Source organism: Ambystoma mexicanum, chromosome 9, assembly GCF_040938575.1.
Source record: "Ambystoma mexicanum isolate Mex_15411 chromosome 9, UKY_AmexF1_1, whole genome shotgun sequence".
Taxonomy (NCBI): domain Eukaryota; kingdom Metazoa; phylum Chordata; class Amphibia; order Caudata; family Ambystomatidae; genus Ambystoma; species Ambystoma mexicanum.
The window spans coordinates 792,421,176-792,441,843 of NC_090931.1; the positions used below are offsets into that span (position 1 = coordinate 792,421,176).

A 20,668-nucleotide genomic window follows, 5' to 3' on the forward strand; every position below is an offset into this window, starting at 1 on the left:
CCACTTTAGCTGAATCTCAACTCCCCTTTGCCAATGATACACAAGAAGGAAATCTAGGTGACACCAACTTCCAACTGGCAAACCAAAACGGAAACGAAAACAGCGACATTCTCGTGCCACAGAGACAGCTGATCAACCCGAACAATGAAGAAGGCAATGTGAACTTCCATTGACACCCCCCCACCCCCTTTACGTGCCACCTGGTTGCGAAAACAAACAAGAACAATAACTAACTCGCTCTGGAAGCCACGCCCCCTCAAGACGTCGAGGAAACGCAGATAAACCCTCTCTCGAGTGGTAATCTCCCTACGACTTCTAACATGGAACAAATGCCAGAAACTTCCAATTCATTCAACACTCTACCAGATGAGCTCTATCAGAACGACCTCAAAGCATGGACTCCCTTCTTCCCCCTAAACCAGAACAATCAAGCAGATAACAAAAATACAGCAAAAGTGCCGAACTATTGGGGACTCCCCCACAGCTCGAACTTACTACTGGGGACATGCAATGAGAAAATCATGCTGATCTCCGAGGAAATCATGCTGACCTCTCCCCGCATTATCACCAGCACAATAGGAGAAACCACGAAGAGCCAACTGAGAACCAACAACAACAAGTGAAGGTAGAAAGCAAAATATCAGCAATCTACAGCTCAAAAGATATCACGACTACACCTCTAACGGCAAAAAAAGGGCACTCCATGCTAAAGAAACTTGGCAACAAAACTATGATAAACTACAATTGATTAGCACAAATTGCGGTGCTTTCTTGACAAACATAGAAAAACATGCTGCTAGACTTTCCCTCGACATCACTGAGATCGAGCTGATTATGAACGATCAAGAAAAGAGAAATTAAGTCTTTAGAAGCCTCCCTTACACCAAGCCCATTCCAAGAGATCTCGAAAGGGACTTCTACTCCCAAACTCAGCAAAACACCAACCAGCCCTTGTCCACGAGACAATATTGCATCGTCCATACAAAATGGGAAACTCAACAAAATAAATGAGCAAATATACACTGCACAAGAACTTCAAACCCCATTCGAAACGAGCAATAACAAAGAGACAAAATCTAAATGCCTATGCGATAACCTGAAGGAAGAACGTACCAACCCACTGGCAACAACGATGGCTGAATTACAAAGCACAATGATAACTGCCTCCAACCTGGTCTTAATCCCATTTATAAAACTCTATGAATCTATCATGCGCGACCAAGCTACCCTAATCGCGATGATCCATACACAGCAAATATATATGGAGACGTTGACCAACAAGATCCAAATTTGAATGGACACTGAGGCCGAAATCAGCAACAACTGGCAGAACCGCTAATTCGAGGCCGCCAGGCAAGATCAAATGGAAAAGGAGCAAATCACTACTACCATGTTGACGAACCTACTCTTGACTAAACAACAAGAAAAACTAAACAACCAAGAGCACATTCCCAAAGAAATAAAACTTTCATGAATCAATCACTAAGCGAAAGCCTGAAAACACTGCGACAGCCACCAACACCATGTCCTCAATTGCAGCACAAATCCCACTGTCCTGCATACCACCGGATTCATCAAAGACTATTGTACAAACTGATATCATAGTCGATATATCGGCACCTTGTCCCAAGGAGAACCCTGAACAAGAAAAAACACAGTCAGCCAGAACCACCACAGATGTTTTCCTGATCTTCAATAAGACAAAAAAGAAAACGACCACTAATGGAAAGAATACCAACAACGTACAGGGGTAAACAAAAATCACCACCAAATCATCTAGGACAGGCTCCCGAGCCTTCCTACGAAATCTGACTCTACCTTTAACATCGAGCAAAGCTGCAACAACAAAAGATACTAATCCAACCACCCAAAAAATAAAGGACACTCCTCGCCCTACCACAAGCCTACAGAAAAACCCACTAGCACCAAAGAGCAGGAAATAGCAGACAAGAAAATCCTGGATCTGCTGATAAATCTATCAATACATGATGAACCTCCTCCCGAACCACAAGCAGTAAATAACACAAATGTTTCAGCAGAAAAAATGGTGTATTAACTATCGGACGTCTCTAGCGACACCTCATCATTGTACATCGTTGATGAATACACAGAAATCAGCAAGAATGAAACACTCACTTGCGAAGAAGTTTCCGACATAGAAGGAGACTGGTCAGAGCTCCCACCCGGACATTACCGCTGAAGACACTCCACAGACCATGAATCCACTCGAACCCATTCGGAAAGCTGCTCCAGGGCAGCATATGGGGACTCAAAAGAGCGGATGCGAGAACAAAACGCTTTTACTCAATCCACACCTCTGATCATTTAAACAAAGCCACAAAACTCCCAACCTTTGTCAACCCACGAGAAAAAATAAATAAAGCATAGAATAGAGATCTACAGACCAGAACGGGTCCATGACAATTTAATCCTGAATAGGACAAACCTTGTGAGATTGCTCCACGCTATCCCCACTCTGAGGAATTTGATCAGAAGATATAAAAGTAGTCGAATTTCCACATAATGGCAAAACAGACGCTATAATATTCCAACTTAATTCACACAACACGGTCATCAAAATCATGGAGCAAGTAAAACATATTGAAGTACTTGGCTTCAAATGCCGGCCCATCCACGATGCTGCGAACCCCATTCCCAGCAGAAATTTAAAAGATGAACTGCCAAGGTCAGGGAATAGAAGCAGAAGATGGGTACACCATCCAACCTCAGACCATCCAGAAGCTTCACAGAAAGTGGCATGGGAACAAAAAGGTTTGCGGCACGACCATCGCAACCAAAGCAATATACAGAGAGACTACTCTCTAGCTGTATTCAAGAATGCAACTTCAGAGATCTCCAGAAGAAAGGAAACTACTACCTGCCTATAATGCCAACAGACAGAACAAAGCCTGATCTCTAGCCTTTGCTCCTGGAACACCAGAGGCTCTGCGCACTTATTTGGAAACCAATGCAGCGACCTCACAAACTACAAAATAGTCTGTCTCCAAGAGACCTGGCTCTCCAATCCTCCAATATGCGATGGATATTTGAGCCACATGACCCCAGCTAAAACAGGAACCAAAGGCCGACGCCAATCTGGCCTGCTCACACTCTGGAAAGTCGAAGCTAACTATGAACTAATCGATACGCTGTCCCCTAATTATTGGTTCTAAATAACTATTCTCATGCAGAACTACCTCGGGAATTCCAAAAATCCCAAAGCGAAAGACCTGGGCTTATTGGCCATTCTAAACATTTATTGGAGCCTGTCTCTTCCATCAGACGAGGGATTCCAAGACGAGATATTGACTCACATCGATAACCTTTACACAAACATCTGCAATTAATCATCTGTGGGGACCTAAACCACCATCGGTTCCAGGAAGGTGGGATGAAAATCACTCACACCAACTTGAGTCCCAAAACCAAACTGTGGACAGTTGCTCTACGGGGGCGAAACCTCATACTCCTTAACGGGAATACCAAAGGAGATACACCAGCCAGGCCGACCTGCCACAGCGGCAACTCCAGCGGTCATCTCGACTATATCTACATCTCTCCTAATTTACATCTCAACATTCTGGATTTCAAAATCAAGACTGACGAGCACAGCGACCACGCAAAACTTTCAATGACGTGGAACGCTCCACATCAATGTTTGGACAAGATGAAAAATCTGAAAATAGCCATCAACTCTGGCCTCAATAGACCACGTATACCAGAACACAAGATAGGACTAGAAGACATATACAAAACGTCCAAAAGAAGCGAGAAGGAGAAAATCAACTACGAATGGCTACTGACACCATATCTCCAAAGAAATGCACAGGGCTGCCCACACGAGACAGCTCACACACACGCCTACTTCGAAGCTATCGCCATCGCCAAGAAACAACTAAGGAAATAAAGAAGTCTCTAAGAACAGATAGGAAAACGGATTCCATAGACAAAATGAAAAAAAAATGAAAAGCATCAGGCAAAAATAAAGACATTGGCTCAAAAACATCAGAGAAACAATCGCCCAAAATGACGCAGAAACCATGCTGAACGCATTGAATAAGAGAAACACCAGGGTTCTGTCATCAATACCAACCCAACCCAAACCATTCAACAGCGATTGATCATGGATGTGTCTGAAGACGCCTGGGTAGACCATTTTCGATCCTTATACAACAATACTCCAGATCAACCATGTGAAAAATAACATCGACAACACTGACAATAAAGCTTGGTATAAACAATGGGACTATGATGAAATCCTTATACATATCCAACGGCTAAACACCTCTAGAGCCCCCGGGCTCGATGGCTTTAGTAACAACATCATTAAAAGTCAGCCCGAAGACTGGGCCAAACTATGTGTGCAAATTTTAACACTCATCTCCGAAAACAACTATATATACCTGACACCTGGAAAACGGTAATCATCATTCCTGTCTTTAAGAAAGGTGAAAGAAACCAGCCTCAATTATCGCCACTGGCGATGCTTGACCCAATAGAGAAAATCTTTGCTTCAATTCTGGTCAAAAGATTCAACGAATGGACCAAAAAAAAACATAAACAAGACCCTCGCCAAACTAGATTTGCCAGGCGTGTCGGCACCAACATCGATTTACTAATCCCTAATATACTGAAACAGAAATCATTCAGAACTTGGACTAACATCCATGCCATTTTTGTCGATCTCCAAATGGCGTTCGACAGCATCAACAGAAACAAGTTGTGAAAAAAACTTCAGCAACAGAACTGTCCCAATGAGTTGCTGGAACCCATCAAAGCACTCTATAGCGACACTACTATTCAAGTCCGATTGACCAACGATGGAGTCCTGTCTTCTGCGATCAATACGACTAACGGACTCAAACAAGGGTGCCCAATGGCCGCCACCCTTTTCAATTTCTTCCTTCTTGACATTGGAAAAAATCAAATAATCCCCTTAACCAATCCGCCAAGACTCAATGCAACATTTGTCCCCTATATACTATATGCGGACGATTTGTAATTATGGACGAGACCCAAGTCTCCTTGAACAACCTTGAAAACTTCATAAAGAAAAACGACATGAAAATCAACTCGAAAAAACCCAAGTTATGTCACTGGGCTACTGCTCCAGCAAGCAAAATGCTTCCCTATGATTATATCTAGCGGGGCAAAAACCTGAAGTAACCAAGGAGATCAAATATGTTGGTGTCTGGCTCAGCCAATCCTACGTCGAACTGACCTGGACCATCTGCCTAAGAAACCGAGCTCTCACCTTAGCCAGACAATGCCTGAACATCCACAGGAAATACGGCCAATACACTATGAAACCAGTCATAGCCTTTTACAAACAGAAAGCTAGTGCCATGCTATTATACGGGAGTGAAACATTACTTAACACACCTTGCAACATTTGGGCCTTGGAAGGCCAATTCTGACGCAAAATACTCTCCTTAGCTCCATCTTTCCCGATGGCCAGAATACGTTTTATAGTGATTGCATCGCATGCCTTAGTAATGAAAAAAAAAGCATTACATGTTTTTTTTTAAATTTCTTTTAATGGGGGCCCCCCAACCTCCCTTTTTTACCCCTTAAAACCCATTATAATTAAAATAAAACCTTTACCTTTGAAAAAAAATGCATTAAATGCTTTTTTTTAATGCATTTTTTTTCCGATGCTTTTGGCATTCAATGCTTTGTATTCAATGCAATGACTGGATACCCAGAATACGATACGAACTGGAACTCCAATCACTAGACTCCAACAGAAGCTGGAAACAATTGGACGTCTACCGAAAGATCATCAACAACGATAACATCCCAGCAATCAAGATCTTGACCCAAGCGACGGAAACATCGAACTCGACCACCTTGGAGCTATGGAAAGAAGCATGTTTATTCCTCCTCATTCAAAACAACACCACAACAGAGATGCTAATAAATAGACCTCTGAAGGTGAAACAGAAAATCAACGACTGGATACAAACAAACGAGGACAAGGCCTCATATAAAATGAATATAACCTCTGAACTAGAATCCAGAGGCCTCAACGAACTACCTCCATATCTAGAAAAATGTCCATCTAGAACAATCCGAGACCTATACCTCAGACTTCGTCTCAACATATTACCCACAAAAGAATATCTAGCAGTAAAGAAAACAACCACGCTGAGATGATCCACCACATCCTGCGTCTCTTGCAATCTGAACGAAGGAACCAGTACACTAGTATGATGAATCAACCGAGAATAAGTAACGGAGAAGAAGACACGTGGTTCCAGATAATCTCTGGCAAAAACCGGAAATTAATCATTATGATTATCCAATCCTGGATTTATATCATGCCGAAAAAGACAACTGATAAAAAAAAGACAATACACACCAAGCTTCCTAAGACAATTTTTATATTATAAAGAAATTAGACAAATGTCATACATTTTGAGTAATAACAATGTAAAAGTGTGTAATACAAACTAGAACGTTAATAAAAAAAAATTAAAAATTGGCAAGTGTTTTATGCTTGTTCTGTGATATTTATCTGAGGTCATGGAATACTCTCGGGGATAACCCAACCTATTGAATACTGCATGCAAAATAGAACTCTCAGCTCAGATCTTTCTTTTTTGCTTGCTCTGACTTTCTCCATGTATTTCAGTGGATAAACTCACGAACTGTGGTGCTCCTGGACAGTGCAGAGAAACTTCATGTAATAGATCGTCAAAGTCAAGAGGAGCTTGAGACAATTGAAATTTCAGAGTTCCAGCTTGTTTACAATAGCAGCCACTTCAAATCGCTGGCTACAGGAGGCAACGTCAGCCAGGCACTGGTAAGAATATACTCTTCATTAGAAATTCAGAACCTGCTTACATATTGTCGCTTGGCATGTGAAACGAAATCAATCTACAAAAATGTTTTCCTTCCATTTCGTTCCAGCATACCAACATGCAAATTCTATTTAACTTGATTTTTATTTTGAAATGTCATATATTTATGCATTGACATTGTAATAGATTACTTCTTCCCACAGAATCCTCATCTATGATTTCTAGCTCCCTCCGCAGCTGCTCTTCAGAAACACTTCTGCCACCAGGGGGCACAGTGTGGCTCTGCCTTGGCTCAATTGCCTCTACACACCACATGCCTTCCATGAAGTTGTGCCAGTATTTGAGGTGCCGCGGCCCTTGACCTCTGTTCCTTTTTACCACACATTTTGTTCACTTCAGGAACACTGCTTTGTTAGAGGTTTTGTTTGTGTTATGCCATACCAAATCTCTCAAAGGCCTCAGGCTTGAAGCTTTGCATGGACTGGGATGTTCGTCTACTGTCTTTTGAAAGAACATGAAATGCTAGATTACGGTTCTTATCAGTGGATGTATCCTAGGGCGCTTCAGGAACAGCCTGCAAAGCTATTTACCATTTTTCATGAGGAAAAAGATAGCAAATGAACCTGCTCGAGGTCACTGGGCTTGGAGCAACATACAGAACGTTCCAAGATCAGTAAATCTAAAAAACACCATACAGGGTCCCGCTCACCTAGCAGTTCCTCTAGGCATCATTCATTATCTTCTAAGAAGAGAAGTCAATGCTCCAGTGAATCATTTGAGTATACAACCTGCAGAGACCAAGAGGGTATGTCTACAGGCTCAGCACGGCTCCGAGAGCAACGGCCTGTTGCTTCGCTGACTGCTTGCTCTACCGAAGTCAGTCACTCAGCATCCACTCCCACGGCACTAACAACGCTGCTGCTTCGCAAGAATATGCTCCACTTCTCCTGGGGGCGTTCATGACAAAGATCGGGGGCATCTTTGAAGAGGGGGGTGATCCCATCCCCTTTTGGATAAAACATTTATGCCCTAGGGAGGTCAGGAATTTCCCTGAGAGGTTTGTGTGGAAGATGGCAAATTGATGGACCTTACCTCAAAAGTGGAAGAAGCAAGAGTGTTTGACACATCCCCTGACTTGGACATGTTGCCTACACCAACACTAGGGAAAACTTGGGCTTCCTTCCAATGCCTGATGGCAAATATGGTGGAGGCTTTAGGGTTGTTTGCCCATTCTAGACCAAAGATCCAATTTGAAATTAACCATATTTTAGTGGAAGGTCCAATCAGGCAATGAAGGCCGGAGTTGTGAATCATGCCAGCTAGTGATGAAACTCAGACCGGCACCCTCAGATTCGGCTTACGCCTCCCCTGAGGGCCTTGTGGTCCAGACTGTCACAACGAACCTGAAGAAGTCCTCTTCCCCTTTTTGCCTCCGACAGACATTGCAAGAGGCCGGATGTATGGGCTAGACAGGTTTTTGGTTGTGGCAGTTTGGGCCTGATGGCCATAAATACCTCCTGTGCCTTGGCAAAATTCTCTTTTGGCCCCTGGACGGCAGTCTCATGTGAGGTTGGAGATGGTTTCTAGCCCATAGTCAAGTATGGCAGAGAAGTGTTCCGCCAAATTCTGCAATCAGGCCTTAACACGCCTGACTGTTGCAACATGGACAGTGTTGAGGAGGTACCTCTGGATTAGGACCTGGTTTTGCTCCGGATGTTCAGGCAAATCCCCTGGACATTGTTTGTCGGCAATAACTTATGGTGGGCAAAGGCAGATGGGTGCCTCCAGAGGTTCCAGTCTTCGAAGGCAACTGCCAAGTTCCTGGGCCTGGCGGTTCAGCTGCCCACTGCCCCCACAGACATAGGCACAGGATTTTGACCCTTTCCCTCATATAGCAACAGAGGCAGTGGATGTGCTCCTTCGTGCAAGCAACCGGTGTAACGCCGCCCAACCAGAGTTAAGAGCCTGGAGAGGTGGTTTGTCTGCCTCAGCTGTGCCCTTAGCCACCCCAGGCTCAAAGCCCCTGTGAAGAAGACTGTTAGGCAGAGTTTGTATGCAGTACCCTTTGGGACCACTACACACAACTAAGACTACAGGTGTAAGCAAAACCAGCCTTTGGTATAAGTCTGTACCACACAGTTTTTGGTAGCGAGCTGAGCCGCCAGGCTTATCTCAAGAGGGAATGTGAGCTTGTAAGGGTGTTACACAAAGGTCTACAATGACAAGTATTTAGATAAACACTTATACTCAAGGTTTCTTGGTAAAAACACTTATTAATTTATTACACAATAATTTATAAAGCATTCACTAAATGAGGCAACTAATATCGCACACAAATGATGCCACAATACTGATTACTAAGCAGTTGAGCTCCCTTAAAGTAGGAGCAAAATAGCATTGTAGTAGGAGCAAAAAGGCAAAAGTTCATAAAACGAATATTAGTTACTCTAAAACAGTGCAAATAGTTTGAGTTCACCAGAGGAGTTTATTCAATGCAATAGGTAGGCCAAAGCCAATGGGCTAGTGTCTTGTATAAGTAGAAAAGATTCTGGTATTTAAAACGGAAAAGTCTTTGCCACGGTTCTTAGAAGTAGTTCACGGAAGAAAGGTTCATATGTCGGGTCACAAGCTGACTAGGCCTGCAAGTTGCCAAAGTTCCACAAACTTTAGCAGTGAGAGGTAAGTTCTCTCGGTCAGGTTTTCACAGTACCTTATATTGAAGAAAAAGATGCAGCTGAAGACTTCGGTTCCTAGCAGTTCCTGCAGATCTCGCTGTTCCTGAGCCTCAGTCGTAGGGTCAAGAGGGAGGACGTCGGGGGACTACTGCACTGCATGGGGACGGGTCACAAAGCTGGCAAATTGGCAAATCTTTGATTCCGGTTGCTGTTCTTCAAGCACACAAGCTGGTGTCCTTACCCCTGGTTAATCCTGACCAGCTCCGAGAATGGTATCCAGGTGGCTTACGAGTTGATTGGTCCTACCAACTCAAAGGAAGAAGTCGTCCTTGAAGGGCTTCTCTGTCGAGATGAACTTGGCGATTCGGACCTGCAGCAGGGCTCCACCAGGCAAACCAACGGTCCAGTAGTTGCAGCAGCCATCCTCTTCCAGCTCGTCTTCGGTTCTTTTGTTCCAGTGTTTGACTCTGCCTTCCAAGTCAAGAGACTCGCCTTTTAAACAGTTTTCACCCATTCATTCCAGCCTAGCTGCCACTCACCCAGCAGGATGGCTGTCCTTGCTGAACAGTCAGCCAGCCAATCACGCCAGAGTGCATTTGGGTCTCCTGGGAGACTAAGCACATGGAGTTTCAGGCACCTCCCTCACTTCCTGCCCACCCCAGACACTTGGGCGCCGGAGGCGGTCTTCAGTCCTGAAGCCTGCCAAAGGAATAGAAACAAAGGGACCAAACCTGGTTTGCCGTGCAGAGACAAACTCTAGAAGGACCTTTCCAAAAAGAAATGGCGAAAAAAGAAGACCGGGACCTGTTTAAACAAAGGGGGTTTAGGCGCCATCTTGAAAAACATGGCTCCTGTGATTTTTAGCTAAAGGTGTTCGCAGTCGGGGAAAATCATTGTAGTTTATTGTAAAACCACTGCCACCAGCCATTTCGATAGGAAAGGGTAGCATTTGACTGCTACATGAGTTTCTAGACATAAGGGATACTAGGTAACCCCTCCAGCACTCCATTGTAAGATAGTGTGTGCTGAGCCTAGGAATTTAAAAAGATTAGTAAAGTCAATTTAACTTTACATTCTCTGGGAAACAGTAGCTTATCCCAGAGAAGGTATTTAAACCTTGGGATAGACTAGAAGGGCGTTCCTGTGTTAATGCACTGAGCCTGCTTTGTAACACACCTAAAAAGATGATGCCTATGGAGTTGTCTATAACTCCATGAAAAAAAGGAAACAAACACAGAAAACACATTGAAATGAAAAGTTCAAAGTCCCAAAGGTCAGCAAAAGAGCTGGGGGTCTATAAGGTAGGGAGGAATTAGCACATGTATGAGAATTCTTCCCAATAAAGACTTCCACCATAACAACCCCTTTGGAAGGCGGGAGGGGTGAATCTCCCTGTTCGGCACCAAATGGTGTCTCACCACTTCCGATGCCTGGTTGCCTCCCTATTGTTGAGTGCCCTTAAGACTTTAATACGTTTTGCTGCTTTCCCTCCATAGACATCTATGGAACCCCACAACTTTTTGCTGTTATTTTGAACCTGTCCTGACATTTAGAGGTAAGTGAAGCCTTTTTACTTCACTTACCTTGCTACACGCATCTGTTTTCGGGGCTCCGATCAGGCTCTACGGTTATCACTGCAGCGGGACTCTGTCTTCCATTGAGAATTCACTGTTTATGTTAAACTGCACACATCACCTTACTGTGAGGTGCGATGAGATACTTTGTGTCCCTTTAACTTTGTCTTTTGCAACGTTATGGTTACTTGCATGATTTATGAAAGACAGGCTAAGGCAGCATTTATTTTTGGACTGTGTTCTTAATCTTGCATGCTCGGGCATGGCTAGATTTGCCATATATGGTAAGTCCTTTCCCGGGCAAAGCCTCGGCTTTCCTGGGTAAAGTGGCGGTATGTGTTTGTGACGAGGTGTGGGGGATGGGATTGTCAGGTCCAATTCCTGGCCAAAGTGTGTCTGTTGTTGCTTAGCAGATATGGTGGCTGTCCGTTGTTGGACTGCCCCTGCCGGTATGAATAGTGCACATTCTTACAATTGGGAGAGTTAGGCGGGGGAGGGGGGTTACTCCAGCTTCAATCCTAATTAAAGGAGGGACTCTTGCAGCCATCAGATCATTGTAGGAGCCAAGACCACTGGAATAGGAGTATCTCCTTGAACTCGTTGCATCCATCCAGCATTGTTGTTTTCTTTCTTTTTTTAACTTTATTTTATTGCAGTGCATGACATACATTCCCAAACACATTCTTTAGATTCTTCAGCATCATTACAGCATTTACATTATTTAAGAAATTTTTACCCATACATATAGGTATAGTTTGAGCAGTATATCTTAATACATTCACTTTTGCATGATTTTTACTGAACGGTTCTTTGTGTCCTTAAGTATTCTTTGAAAGGCTACCAAATGTCTTTAGGCATGCAGCTCGGTGTTACAAGTGTGACATAGGCCTCCTCACACTCATTGGCATAAGTCATTTCTCTAATACACATTTTAATGTCCGGAGCAGCCTTCGACTTCCATTGAAGTAGTATACATTTTTTGACTATCAAAAACCCAAGATTAAACCGGCGTCGCAACTTAAGTTGCCTTCTCCATGTCTCCAAACAAGTATTTTGGCAGTGACCGCAAAGGTGGGGGGGGGGGGGATATCCGTGCATTCATGTAGACAGTTTGCAACCTCCTGCCAAAACTGGGCTACCAGCGGGCAACTCCAGGACATATGGTGTGCATCGGCCACGTCAGCATTGCACTTGATACAGCCACAATACACCGTAGGGGCAAACCTAGCCATTTTTGCGGGGGGTGTAGTGCTACCTATTAAGTATCTTAAATTGTATGAGTCTGTGTCTGGCGTTGAGGGATACCTCCTTGGTCAAGCGACGCCACCGGAGCCCCTGAGTATCGTCCAACGGCATGCCCAGATCTGCCTCCCATCTCTCCCTAGCGCTCTGGGATTGGTTCAGTGCTTCTTGGCATTTCTTGTATAATTTGGACACCAGCCCTCTGGGGTTCCCACCTGTAACCACCATGCCCAGCACTTCGAATTCTTCCGGTTCATTCGGGAACAATGGCCAGCACCCCCTGACCGCTGCACTTATTCTATAGTATTGTATTGATTTAATGGAGCTAATGCCCAATTTTTCGGAGAAGACTGTGTGTGTAACAAAAGAGCCATCCGGAAAGAGGTCATGCAGTGTCAGTGTGCCATCGGGGTCCCACCCCCTCTGAATGGCCTTATCATATGTTGGGGGAGGGCTGGGCAGCACCAAAGCAGGATTGCCCTGATGTAGGGCGCAGTGATGTTCAGTCTCTTGAATAGTCTGGCCCAGGCGTTTACTGTCGTGCAGACCGGGTCAAACGTGCAGGTGTCCACATGTCGATTGGCCAGGACTATTGTGCGAAGGCTTGGCAGGGATGCGCTTTATTCCTCTAAGCTTGTATGTAGTGGCCGATCATGTGGGGAATACCAATATCCAGCGAACTGTGCCTGTGATACTTCATAGTACAGCTCAAAGTCTGGGGCTTGTAGCTCACCCTGTTCATATGGTCTGGCCGTGGCCTCCCACCTCATCCGCGGAGTTCCAGCACCTCATTGTGAATTCCACTGCCATTGACTGCAGCTTATCAAAGAAAGCGCGTCCTGGAAAACCGGAATATTGGTGAAATAGTATAATAACTTGGGGACCACAATCATTTTTAGAAGGTACAGCCTACTGTATAGTGAGATTGGTAGCCTAGCCCATAGGCTCAATTTGTCTCCTAGTGTTTGTATATACTTTTCGTGGTTTTCCAGTGATAGGGAGTGGTCTTGGCATGTAACCACTATGCCCAGGTACTTGTTTGTCCTGGAACCATCGAAGTCCTGCTAGATAAGGTGGGGCAGTGGTGGCTTCGTTCAGAGGAAATAGCTCTGATTTGGCTTCATTGATACGGTATCCCGCATAGATGGCGAATTTGCACACTTCATCCAAAATTGGGGTGAGGTTTGTAGCTGGGTTTCTTATGTATAATAACGAATCATCGGCATAGTGATATGATTTGCGTTGGTCCTGTCATATGCAAGCCTTGATGTATGTGTTTGAGGCGCACAATGCACGCTAGGGGCTCTAAGGTGAGTTCAAACAACAACGGGGATATCGGGCAGCCCTGTCTCGTGCCACGTCCAAGTAGAAACATAGGAGATAGTGTGGTCACGGTACGGACCCTGGCAGCCGGGGAGGCGTATAGTTAACGGACACACTGAATAAAGAATTCTCCCAGTCCCATTTGTCGCAGCACAGAGAACAGGAACTGCCACGAGAACAAGTAAAAAGCTTTCTCGGCTTCTAGTGAGGCCGCCACCGCGTGTGCGTTCAGGTTCAGTTGTGAGATCATGCCAAACAGTCTTTGTAAATTAAATGCTGTTGATCGCCCGGGAATAAACCCTGATTGATCAGAGTGCCCTAGCTTCGTCATGTGCGCGAGGACCCAAGTGGCTGGCGATTTGGCAAAGATTTTTTTGCTCGAGTTGATCAGAGACAATGGCCTATAGGGAACCCATGTCGGCAGCAGGTCTATTTGGTTTCAGTAGTACTGTAATCACTGCTTCTGAGAGGGAGGGGGGAATTCGGCCTGATTGTAGCGATTCCTCCCATATTTGCAGTAAGTTGGGGGCAAGTGTGGAACTCAGCTCCTTATAAAATTCGATACCCAGTCCATCAGGACCAGGTGCCTTGCCAGACGGAAGCGATTTAATGGCATCAGTTATCTCTTTGGTGGTCAGTGACTGATTGATGGCCTGTCGGCCTCCAATGGTAGGACCGATAGTGGTATCTCGTCTAAGTAGACCTCCAGCTCTGTAGCTGAGCAGCCGTCTGATTTCAAATATAGGGATTCATAAAACCTATGAAATCAGTTATTTGCCGTTTCTGGGGTATTCAGGGTAGTTCCAGTGGAGCTCAATATTTCAGTAATATGCTACACCCCTTTCTCACTTTTGACCGGGTTCGCCAGTAGGTGTCCCGGTCTATCAGCCTTTCCGTATATTCTCGCTCGTATAGGAGATTAGAGCATTTGGACCTCCCTGTCTGCAAGTTCCCTGAACTTCAAGAGATTCCACTTAACGCATCCAATTAGGGCACGATCCTGCGTGTTTACATATTCAAATTCTATTTTTTTAAGGTCAGTTTCCACCATTTCCAGTTATCTAGTTTCCTTTAATGCTCCTGCAGCCATGGAGATGGCCTCCCCCTGACACACACATTGATGGCTTCCCAGACCATGCCATGGTGTTGCACAGTCCATCATTCCTTTGGAAAAACTCTACCGCACCGCTGTGTAATGTCTCTAGGAAAGCTGGGTCTGCCGGACATGTAGGGGGCATACCCTCGGGATGATGGCTCCGGGCAATGTGCTTGCCTTGGGAGCAAGACGACACAGAGCACCACAGGTTCGATCCCCAGGTCCGTGCTTAGAAACCTCTGGTTATTATGCACGTTATAAATAGCCCATCAAATCATATATCATATGTCAAAGTGGACGTGGGGTGGTATGTCCACTCCATTTCAGTGTAATAATGATGGGGGAATTATCTGAAATTGTGCGGGGAGAATCCTACACTCTACTTGTGTCATGAATGAGGTAAGAATCAGCCAATAGTCTATTCTCGAGTGTGCGTCGTGGACTGTCAAGTAGTATATGTATTTGCGCATGGTTGGGTTTCGCCCTTGCCATGCATCCACTAAGTCCAGATGTTTCATTATGTTTAACAGCATCCGGCCTGCATTGGTTAGTTCCCGTTGAGTAGTTCTAGATCTGTCCGACAGAGTCTAATATCAGATTAAAGTCCCCTCCCATATAATGTGTTTGGGGGTTCCCCAGCAGTATATCTAAGATCTTGCCATAGAACTCGGGGTCGTCAACATTTTGGCCATATGGGTTTGTTAGGGATGTGGTGGCTCCTGCTAGTTCACCCTACAGAAGGACATATCTGCCCTGTGGGTCTATACTGCGCTTGGTTTCCTGAAACGGTATAGATCGATATATTAGTGTCCTCACCCCCCAGGATTGTGACGAATAGTTAATGTAGCCGTGCTGAGGGCCCCATGCCCTAGCAAATGTGTCATTAAGGGCCCCTGTAGCGTGCGTCTCCTGTAGCATCGCCACTTTAGGAGCCTGGCGGTTCATGCATGCAGCAACCTTCTGCGCCTTAATAGGGTGGTGGAGCCCACGGATATTCCATGACAGAAACGTAATATTAGATCCCATCATGGCTGGAGTTTGGCCAGTTGAAGCCCAGTCATAGCCGGGCTAAACCTAGGATATGTATGTATCGTGTGGTTGAGGAGCAGCCTGCACTGTTTTTCGAAATCAAGCATGCCAACCTTTGAAAGTAAACCTATAATATCTGAACATTTGCAATTCACGTTAACCCTATCCCTTTCCCCTCCCACAATAACACCCCCAACTTGACGATGCAACCCATGACACAATATAACCCATTTAAATAGCCTTTGGAGTGCACTGTGTGCAGTCTGTGGTGCTACTCAGACGGCCACATTCTTGTCGCAAACCCCAAAACTTGAATTGCCTGTGCCCATGATCGTGTAGCTAAGGCATAAACCACCCAAGGTGATCAATCATTGTCCATGTTGTCCGGTTCATTGTTGCCTGTAGGCGGACTGACCCCGCCATCGCGATCTCTTCTCTAGAGCGGCATAGAGATCATGGACTCAATATACGCTGTTGCTTCATTAGGATCGTAAAAGAAGTGAGCCCTTCCGCTGTATTGTATGCGCACCTTTGCTGGGTATAATAGTGCATACTGGATTTGCCCAACACGTAATAGTTTTTTAACTGGATCATAGGACTTGCGCTTAGTCAGTACATTGGTGGAGAAATCAGGCTATATATGTATATCTGAGGATTCATAGCGCAATGCCCCTTTTTCTTTTGCCATGCGCAGGATTAAATCCCTGGCTCGGTAGTTGAGCAGTTTAGCCAGGGTGGTTCGAGGAGGAGCCCCCGGTTTGGGGACAGGAGCCAGGACCCGGTGTGCCCTTTCCACCAGGAAGTTTTGTGAAAATCTGGAGGAGTCAAATAATGTTTTTAACAGGTGTTCTACAAATTGTTCCATTGGGCCTTTACAGGCCGCCTCCGGGATCCCGATTATCCGAATGTTATTGCGTCGAGAACTCGATTCTTGGTCGTCGCATTTATTCCAGACTTTGCTGAACTTTTGCTGCAGGTTTGCAATGTCACGATCATGTTTCGTAACTTTATCTTCCGTTTCGCTAACCCTCATTTCCACTTCCGTGATGCGAGCCCCTTCCTTTTCCAGCTTAGTCTTCAGGGACCCGATGGTGGAGACAATATCATCTAGCTTAATGTTCACTGCCATGAAGCCATCCTGCATTGCAGCGAGGAGGTGGTCATTTCTGGTGGTGTGGGACGCAGAGGGTTGTTCATCTTCAGTTGAAGCCTCAACAGGGTTCGTGGTCTTAGCAGGGGTGCTAGTATATGTGTCCATTGGCCCCTTCTTTTTAGTCCCAGAGCCCTTCGTCATATTGATTTCCACTGAGTATCTGCCTGGTATTCTATTAGGGGAGATTTGCTGTCAGCTGCCTCTTGCGCCGTTATGTAGTCCCCCTTTCTTTTATGTTCTTTTTTTCTCTCTCTCCTAGTCGGATGTTGTGCAGTTTACCATCAGCGACAGGTCAACCTAATGCCACTGAGGTGTCGCCGTGGCAAAATCAGAGTCTGATGGGCACTCGTGGCAAGCCGTAGGTCTGCTGGACGCACGTAGCAGTCAAGGAAGCCGTAAGGATGTTCTCCGCTGTGTAAACCGCCGAAGGGCTAGGGTGGCGAACAGGACACCAGAGCGGATCTTCCGTTTCTGGGGCAATACGTAGCACTGAACCCGTGGTCTCAGAGCAGGTCTCCCCAGTGCGTGCCCCCTGAGTCCGGCTTCCAAGTTCATTGCCCGTGCCCTGGGTGCCCAACCGCTTTCGTGGGGAAGAGACGCTGGCAGGCACGCCACGTCTTACGGGTGCATCTCCACCACAACCCCAGTGGCTAGTGTAGTAGCATTTATCGCCCCTTCTTATTCCAGTATATGCCTGTGGGTGCCAACTGCTCACACCTCAACAGCCCTTGCAGGAGACAGTGTGTTATTTTGTCACCACCTAGAAGTTATTGCCAGTTTTTGTCAGGTCTCGCCAGTTTGATTGCGCCCTCGTCGCACTGGCCTGTTTAGGACGTCTCTGGGCACATGTCAATCCCAGCGCTGCATATGCACTATGTGTATTGTGCTTGTGGCAGGGTAGTTAGCCCCTGGGCCAAGTCTCACTAACCTCAGTTTGTGTCCCAGCCTCTCCTCGTGGCACGGTGCACCTTCCTTGAGTCTGTTAGGGGGAGCAGAACCACCCCTCTAGACCGGATGAGGCATATGACGCAGCATGTACACACCGGTAGGGCCCTGCTAATGTGGCCCCTTAGCCGCTGGCAGTGGACCATCCTCACGCACCATTGTGTACGCTCCCTGGGGCGTCCCTGCCCCACCACCCGCTCCTTATGTAGCTCACGGCATCCGGCGCAGGTGAAAACCGCTACAAAACAACCTCTTACTTGGGTCTGGATTGTTGGTGCTTGTTGTAGGGCTGGATGTTCATCAGCCGCACCAGTCGCCCCTGCACCGTCGCTGCACCTTCAGAAACCTGGTCAGGACCCAATGTCGCTGTTCACAGCGTGTCCGCGACCTCACGCGCCCGCCTCAGTGTAGGGAATACAATGGGGGGGCTTGTCGCTGGCATCCGAGGTATGGCCCAAGTCTGTGTCCACAGGAGCGGTGACCTCGTGGGTCAGTGTTCCACTTCTCCGGATACGTGTGTGCTGTGATATTCTCGCTGCTCCCGTTCCCGCTAGCTGCAGAGACTGAGTCCCCACAGCTCCGTGTCTCTCGCCTCTGATCTCATCTAGGCGGCTACTACTGGTATCTGTGTAGCTTCTCGTGGGCCCACAAGTCTGCCACCGGCGCCTCAGGGACTCCGCCGGCGGGGGGGGGGGCACAAAACATCCCCTGTGTTAGCAGGATCTTGGGCCACACTTCACTGTTCCTGGCCGTGGTCCGTCCACTGTGCGCCGTGAACTCCCCTCCTCCACCAGGGAGTACGCAATCAGACCTGCCAGCAGCTGGCCCCCGCTTCAGGGTTTCGGAGGGTCTAGAGCGTTCGGGTCGGCACCTCCGCTGTCATCACAGTATGAGGCAATATTAGTGGGTGGGCCATCAGCAGCTTCTCCGGCAGTATAACGTTGAATGGTCTCCATATCAGTGCGCCCTGCAGTCACTTGCTTTTCCGCGTAGTTTAACCGTCGGCAGCATCAGTATTTCAACAGCTCACCGCTCCCTTCGAGTGCTCAGGATCTTCACCAGAGTGATCCCTCAGTCGCTTGGGTCCCTCATTAATGCACATCTGTTGTCAGTTTTTCATGCAATGGAGCAAAAACTGATTTAATGTGTTTTGGATGTTACGGGGTTGAAGCTCCTTGTTCAGGCAGCCATCCTGCTTGCCTGCTCAATCCCCCCCAAACCCCAGCATTGTTGTTTTCAACCGTCCCGGCGAAACCATGTTAATTTGCTGATCTACACAAGGTCCTCATTAGTGCTTAGATCCCTGGACCGGTGGAAATAACTATTCCTGGCCCCTGCTCGAGGATCCTGTTCTTGCAAGCCTTCAGAAGGGCTGCAGAACCATCCTGTGAGCGCACCAGCTTCCTCGTGGACTGCTTTTTTGCATCAGTCACCATCCGACTATCGTACTTGGGACTCCGCAGACTGACTACCTGCGATACAGGAAGCCTTCCCCTGCAGTTGCAGCTCTCCAGCACAGAGAGGTCCCGCAGGACCAGCATCTTTGTTTCTGCCATGCAGGTTGACTTCTGCCATTTGTTCAAAGTGGCCATCACTGATGTCCACCTGCATCATGTCCTGCGGTTCCACTGAGGTTATCAACATGGTGGTCCTTTCTTCGTCCGGTCAGAGTCGTCCAGCTGTCCAGTGCCCAGTGCCAGGAACCTTCTCGCCATAGTTTGGAACCGCCGACTAGCCAGACTTTAATCCGGACACTGAAACTGACCTCTGCACCAGCAACCTGTAGACCTCCTGCAACAGAACCAAGACACAAATCGTGGGGCACAGCAAAATCATGAGCCTCCAAGGTGGTCCCTCAGTGAATTGTAATGCAGGGAGTGAGTAAACGTACAAGTAACTACCCTACCCATATCCACAGGGTTTAACAGGCATAAGTCCTTGCCCTACCGCTCCCTGGCCTGAATGTGGTCTGTGGAGTTACATTCAAGGATCATCCCCTGGGCATTCCTTAAGGTGGTTTGATGGGGAGAGGGTCCCCTACGAAGTTTAGTTGAAGTGTTCTTCAACTGTAAAACACTTACAGACTGCCTATTGGCTTCGCCACACGTGTTCAGTCTACTTTAAAGACTGACTCTTAATCTCCTGCAGAGAGTTATATTAGGACTTCTGACTCTAAGGTCACTAGCCCACATTTCGTCTAGTAAGCAAAGGATATTTAAAGTGTAGAACCATATAGTTATAAAGTTGTGTATTTTGTTTAAAAATATTTCTCCCTCACATATTATACATATGATGTCTCTAAATTGGTTATTACTTATCTCGTTCTTTTTTGCTGTAGCAATTTAGAGTCTCAGTAAAGTGCTGGTGCTCTATAGCGAGAGAGATATAATATAGTGAATGTGCATATAACAGTAGTGTATGTTTAGTGTGCTACTCGTGGTTTTTAGTTGATTTGTTTAAGGCCTAAATAAACAAGTCGGATCCCTCGCGATAACCCAGACCTCCCCAGCAACCAGCAGAATGGAAGTACCATCCAGCAAGGAATTGAGACCAACCCGGACATGGACGGCTCAATGTTTTTGCCAAGGCCTCAACCCTTCCCTACAGAGGGGCGCTTGGTAAACCTACCTGGCATAATCCAGAAATCACAGCCCTATGAGGCTTGTCCTATTGGTGCCCACAAATGATATAATGATGTAAAAGTAAACTTTCTGCTTTCCAGATCAGTGAGACTGGAGCAACTCTCTTCAAGATACGATAGTCCCTTTTTTAATCGTTCCTCACTGTTGTCTATATGGAGTCTATTCCGCAGCTATCTTCAATTTGCA

General features: G+C 46.3%; 1 protein-coding gene across 3 annotated transcripts in view; it reads left to right on the top strand.

Moving 5' to 3' along the window:
* Window positions 1-20,668, top strand: part of VPS8 (VPS8 subunit of CORVET complex) — a 2,529,257-nt gene that overhangs the window by 659,142 nt on the left and 1,849,447 nt on the right. For all 3 annotated transcript variants that reach the window (XM_069615741.1, XM_069615740.1, XM_069615739.1), the window contains exon 14: window positions 6,635-6,805. In XM_069615741.1, coding sequence (XP_069471842.1) covers window positions 6,635-6,805 — 171 coding nt within the window. The remainder of the gene's footprint in view (window positions 1-6,634; window positions 6,806-20,668) is intronic.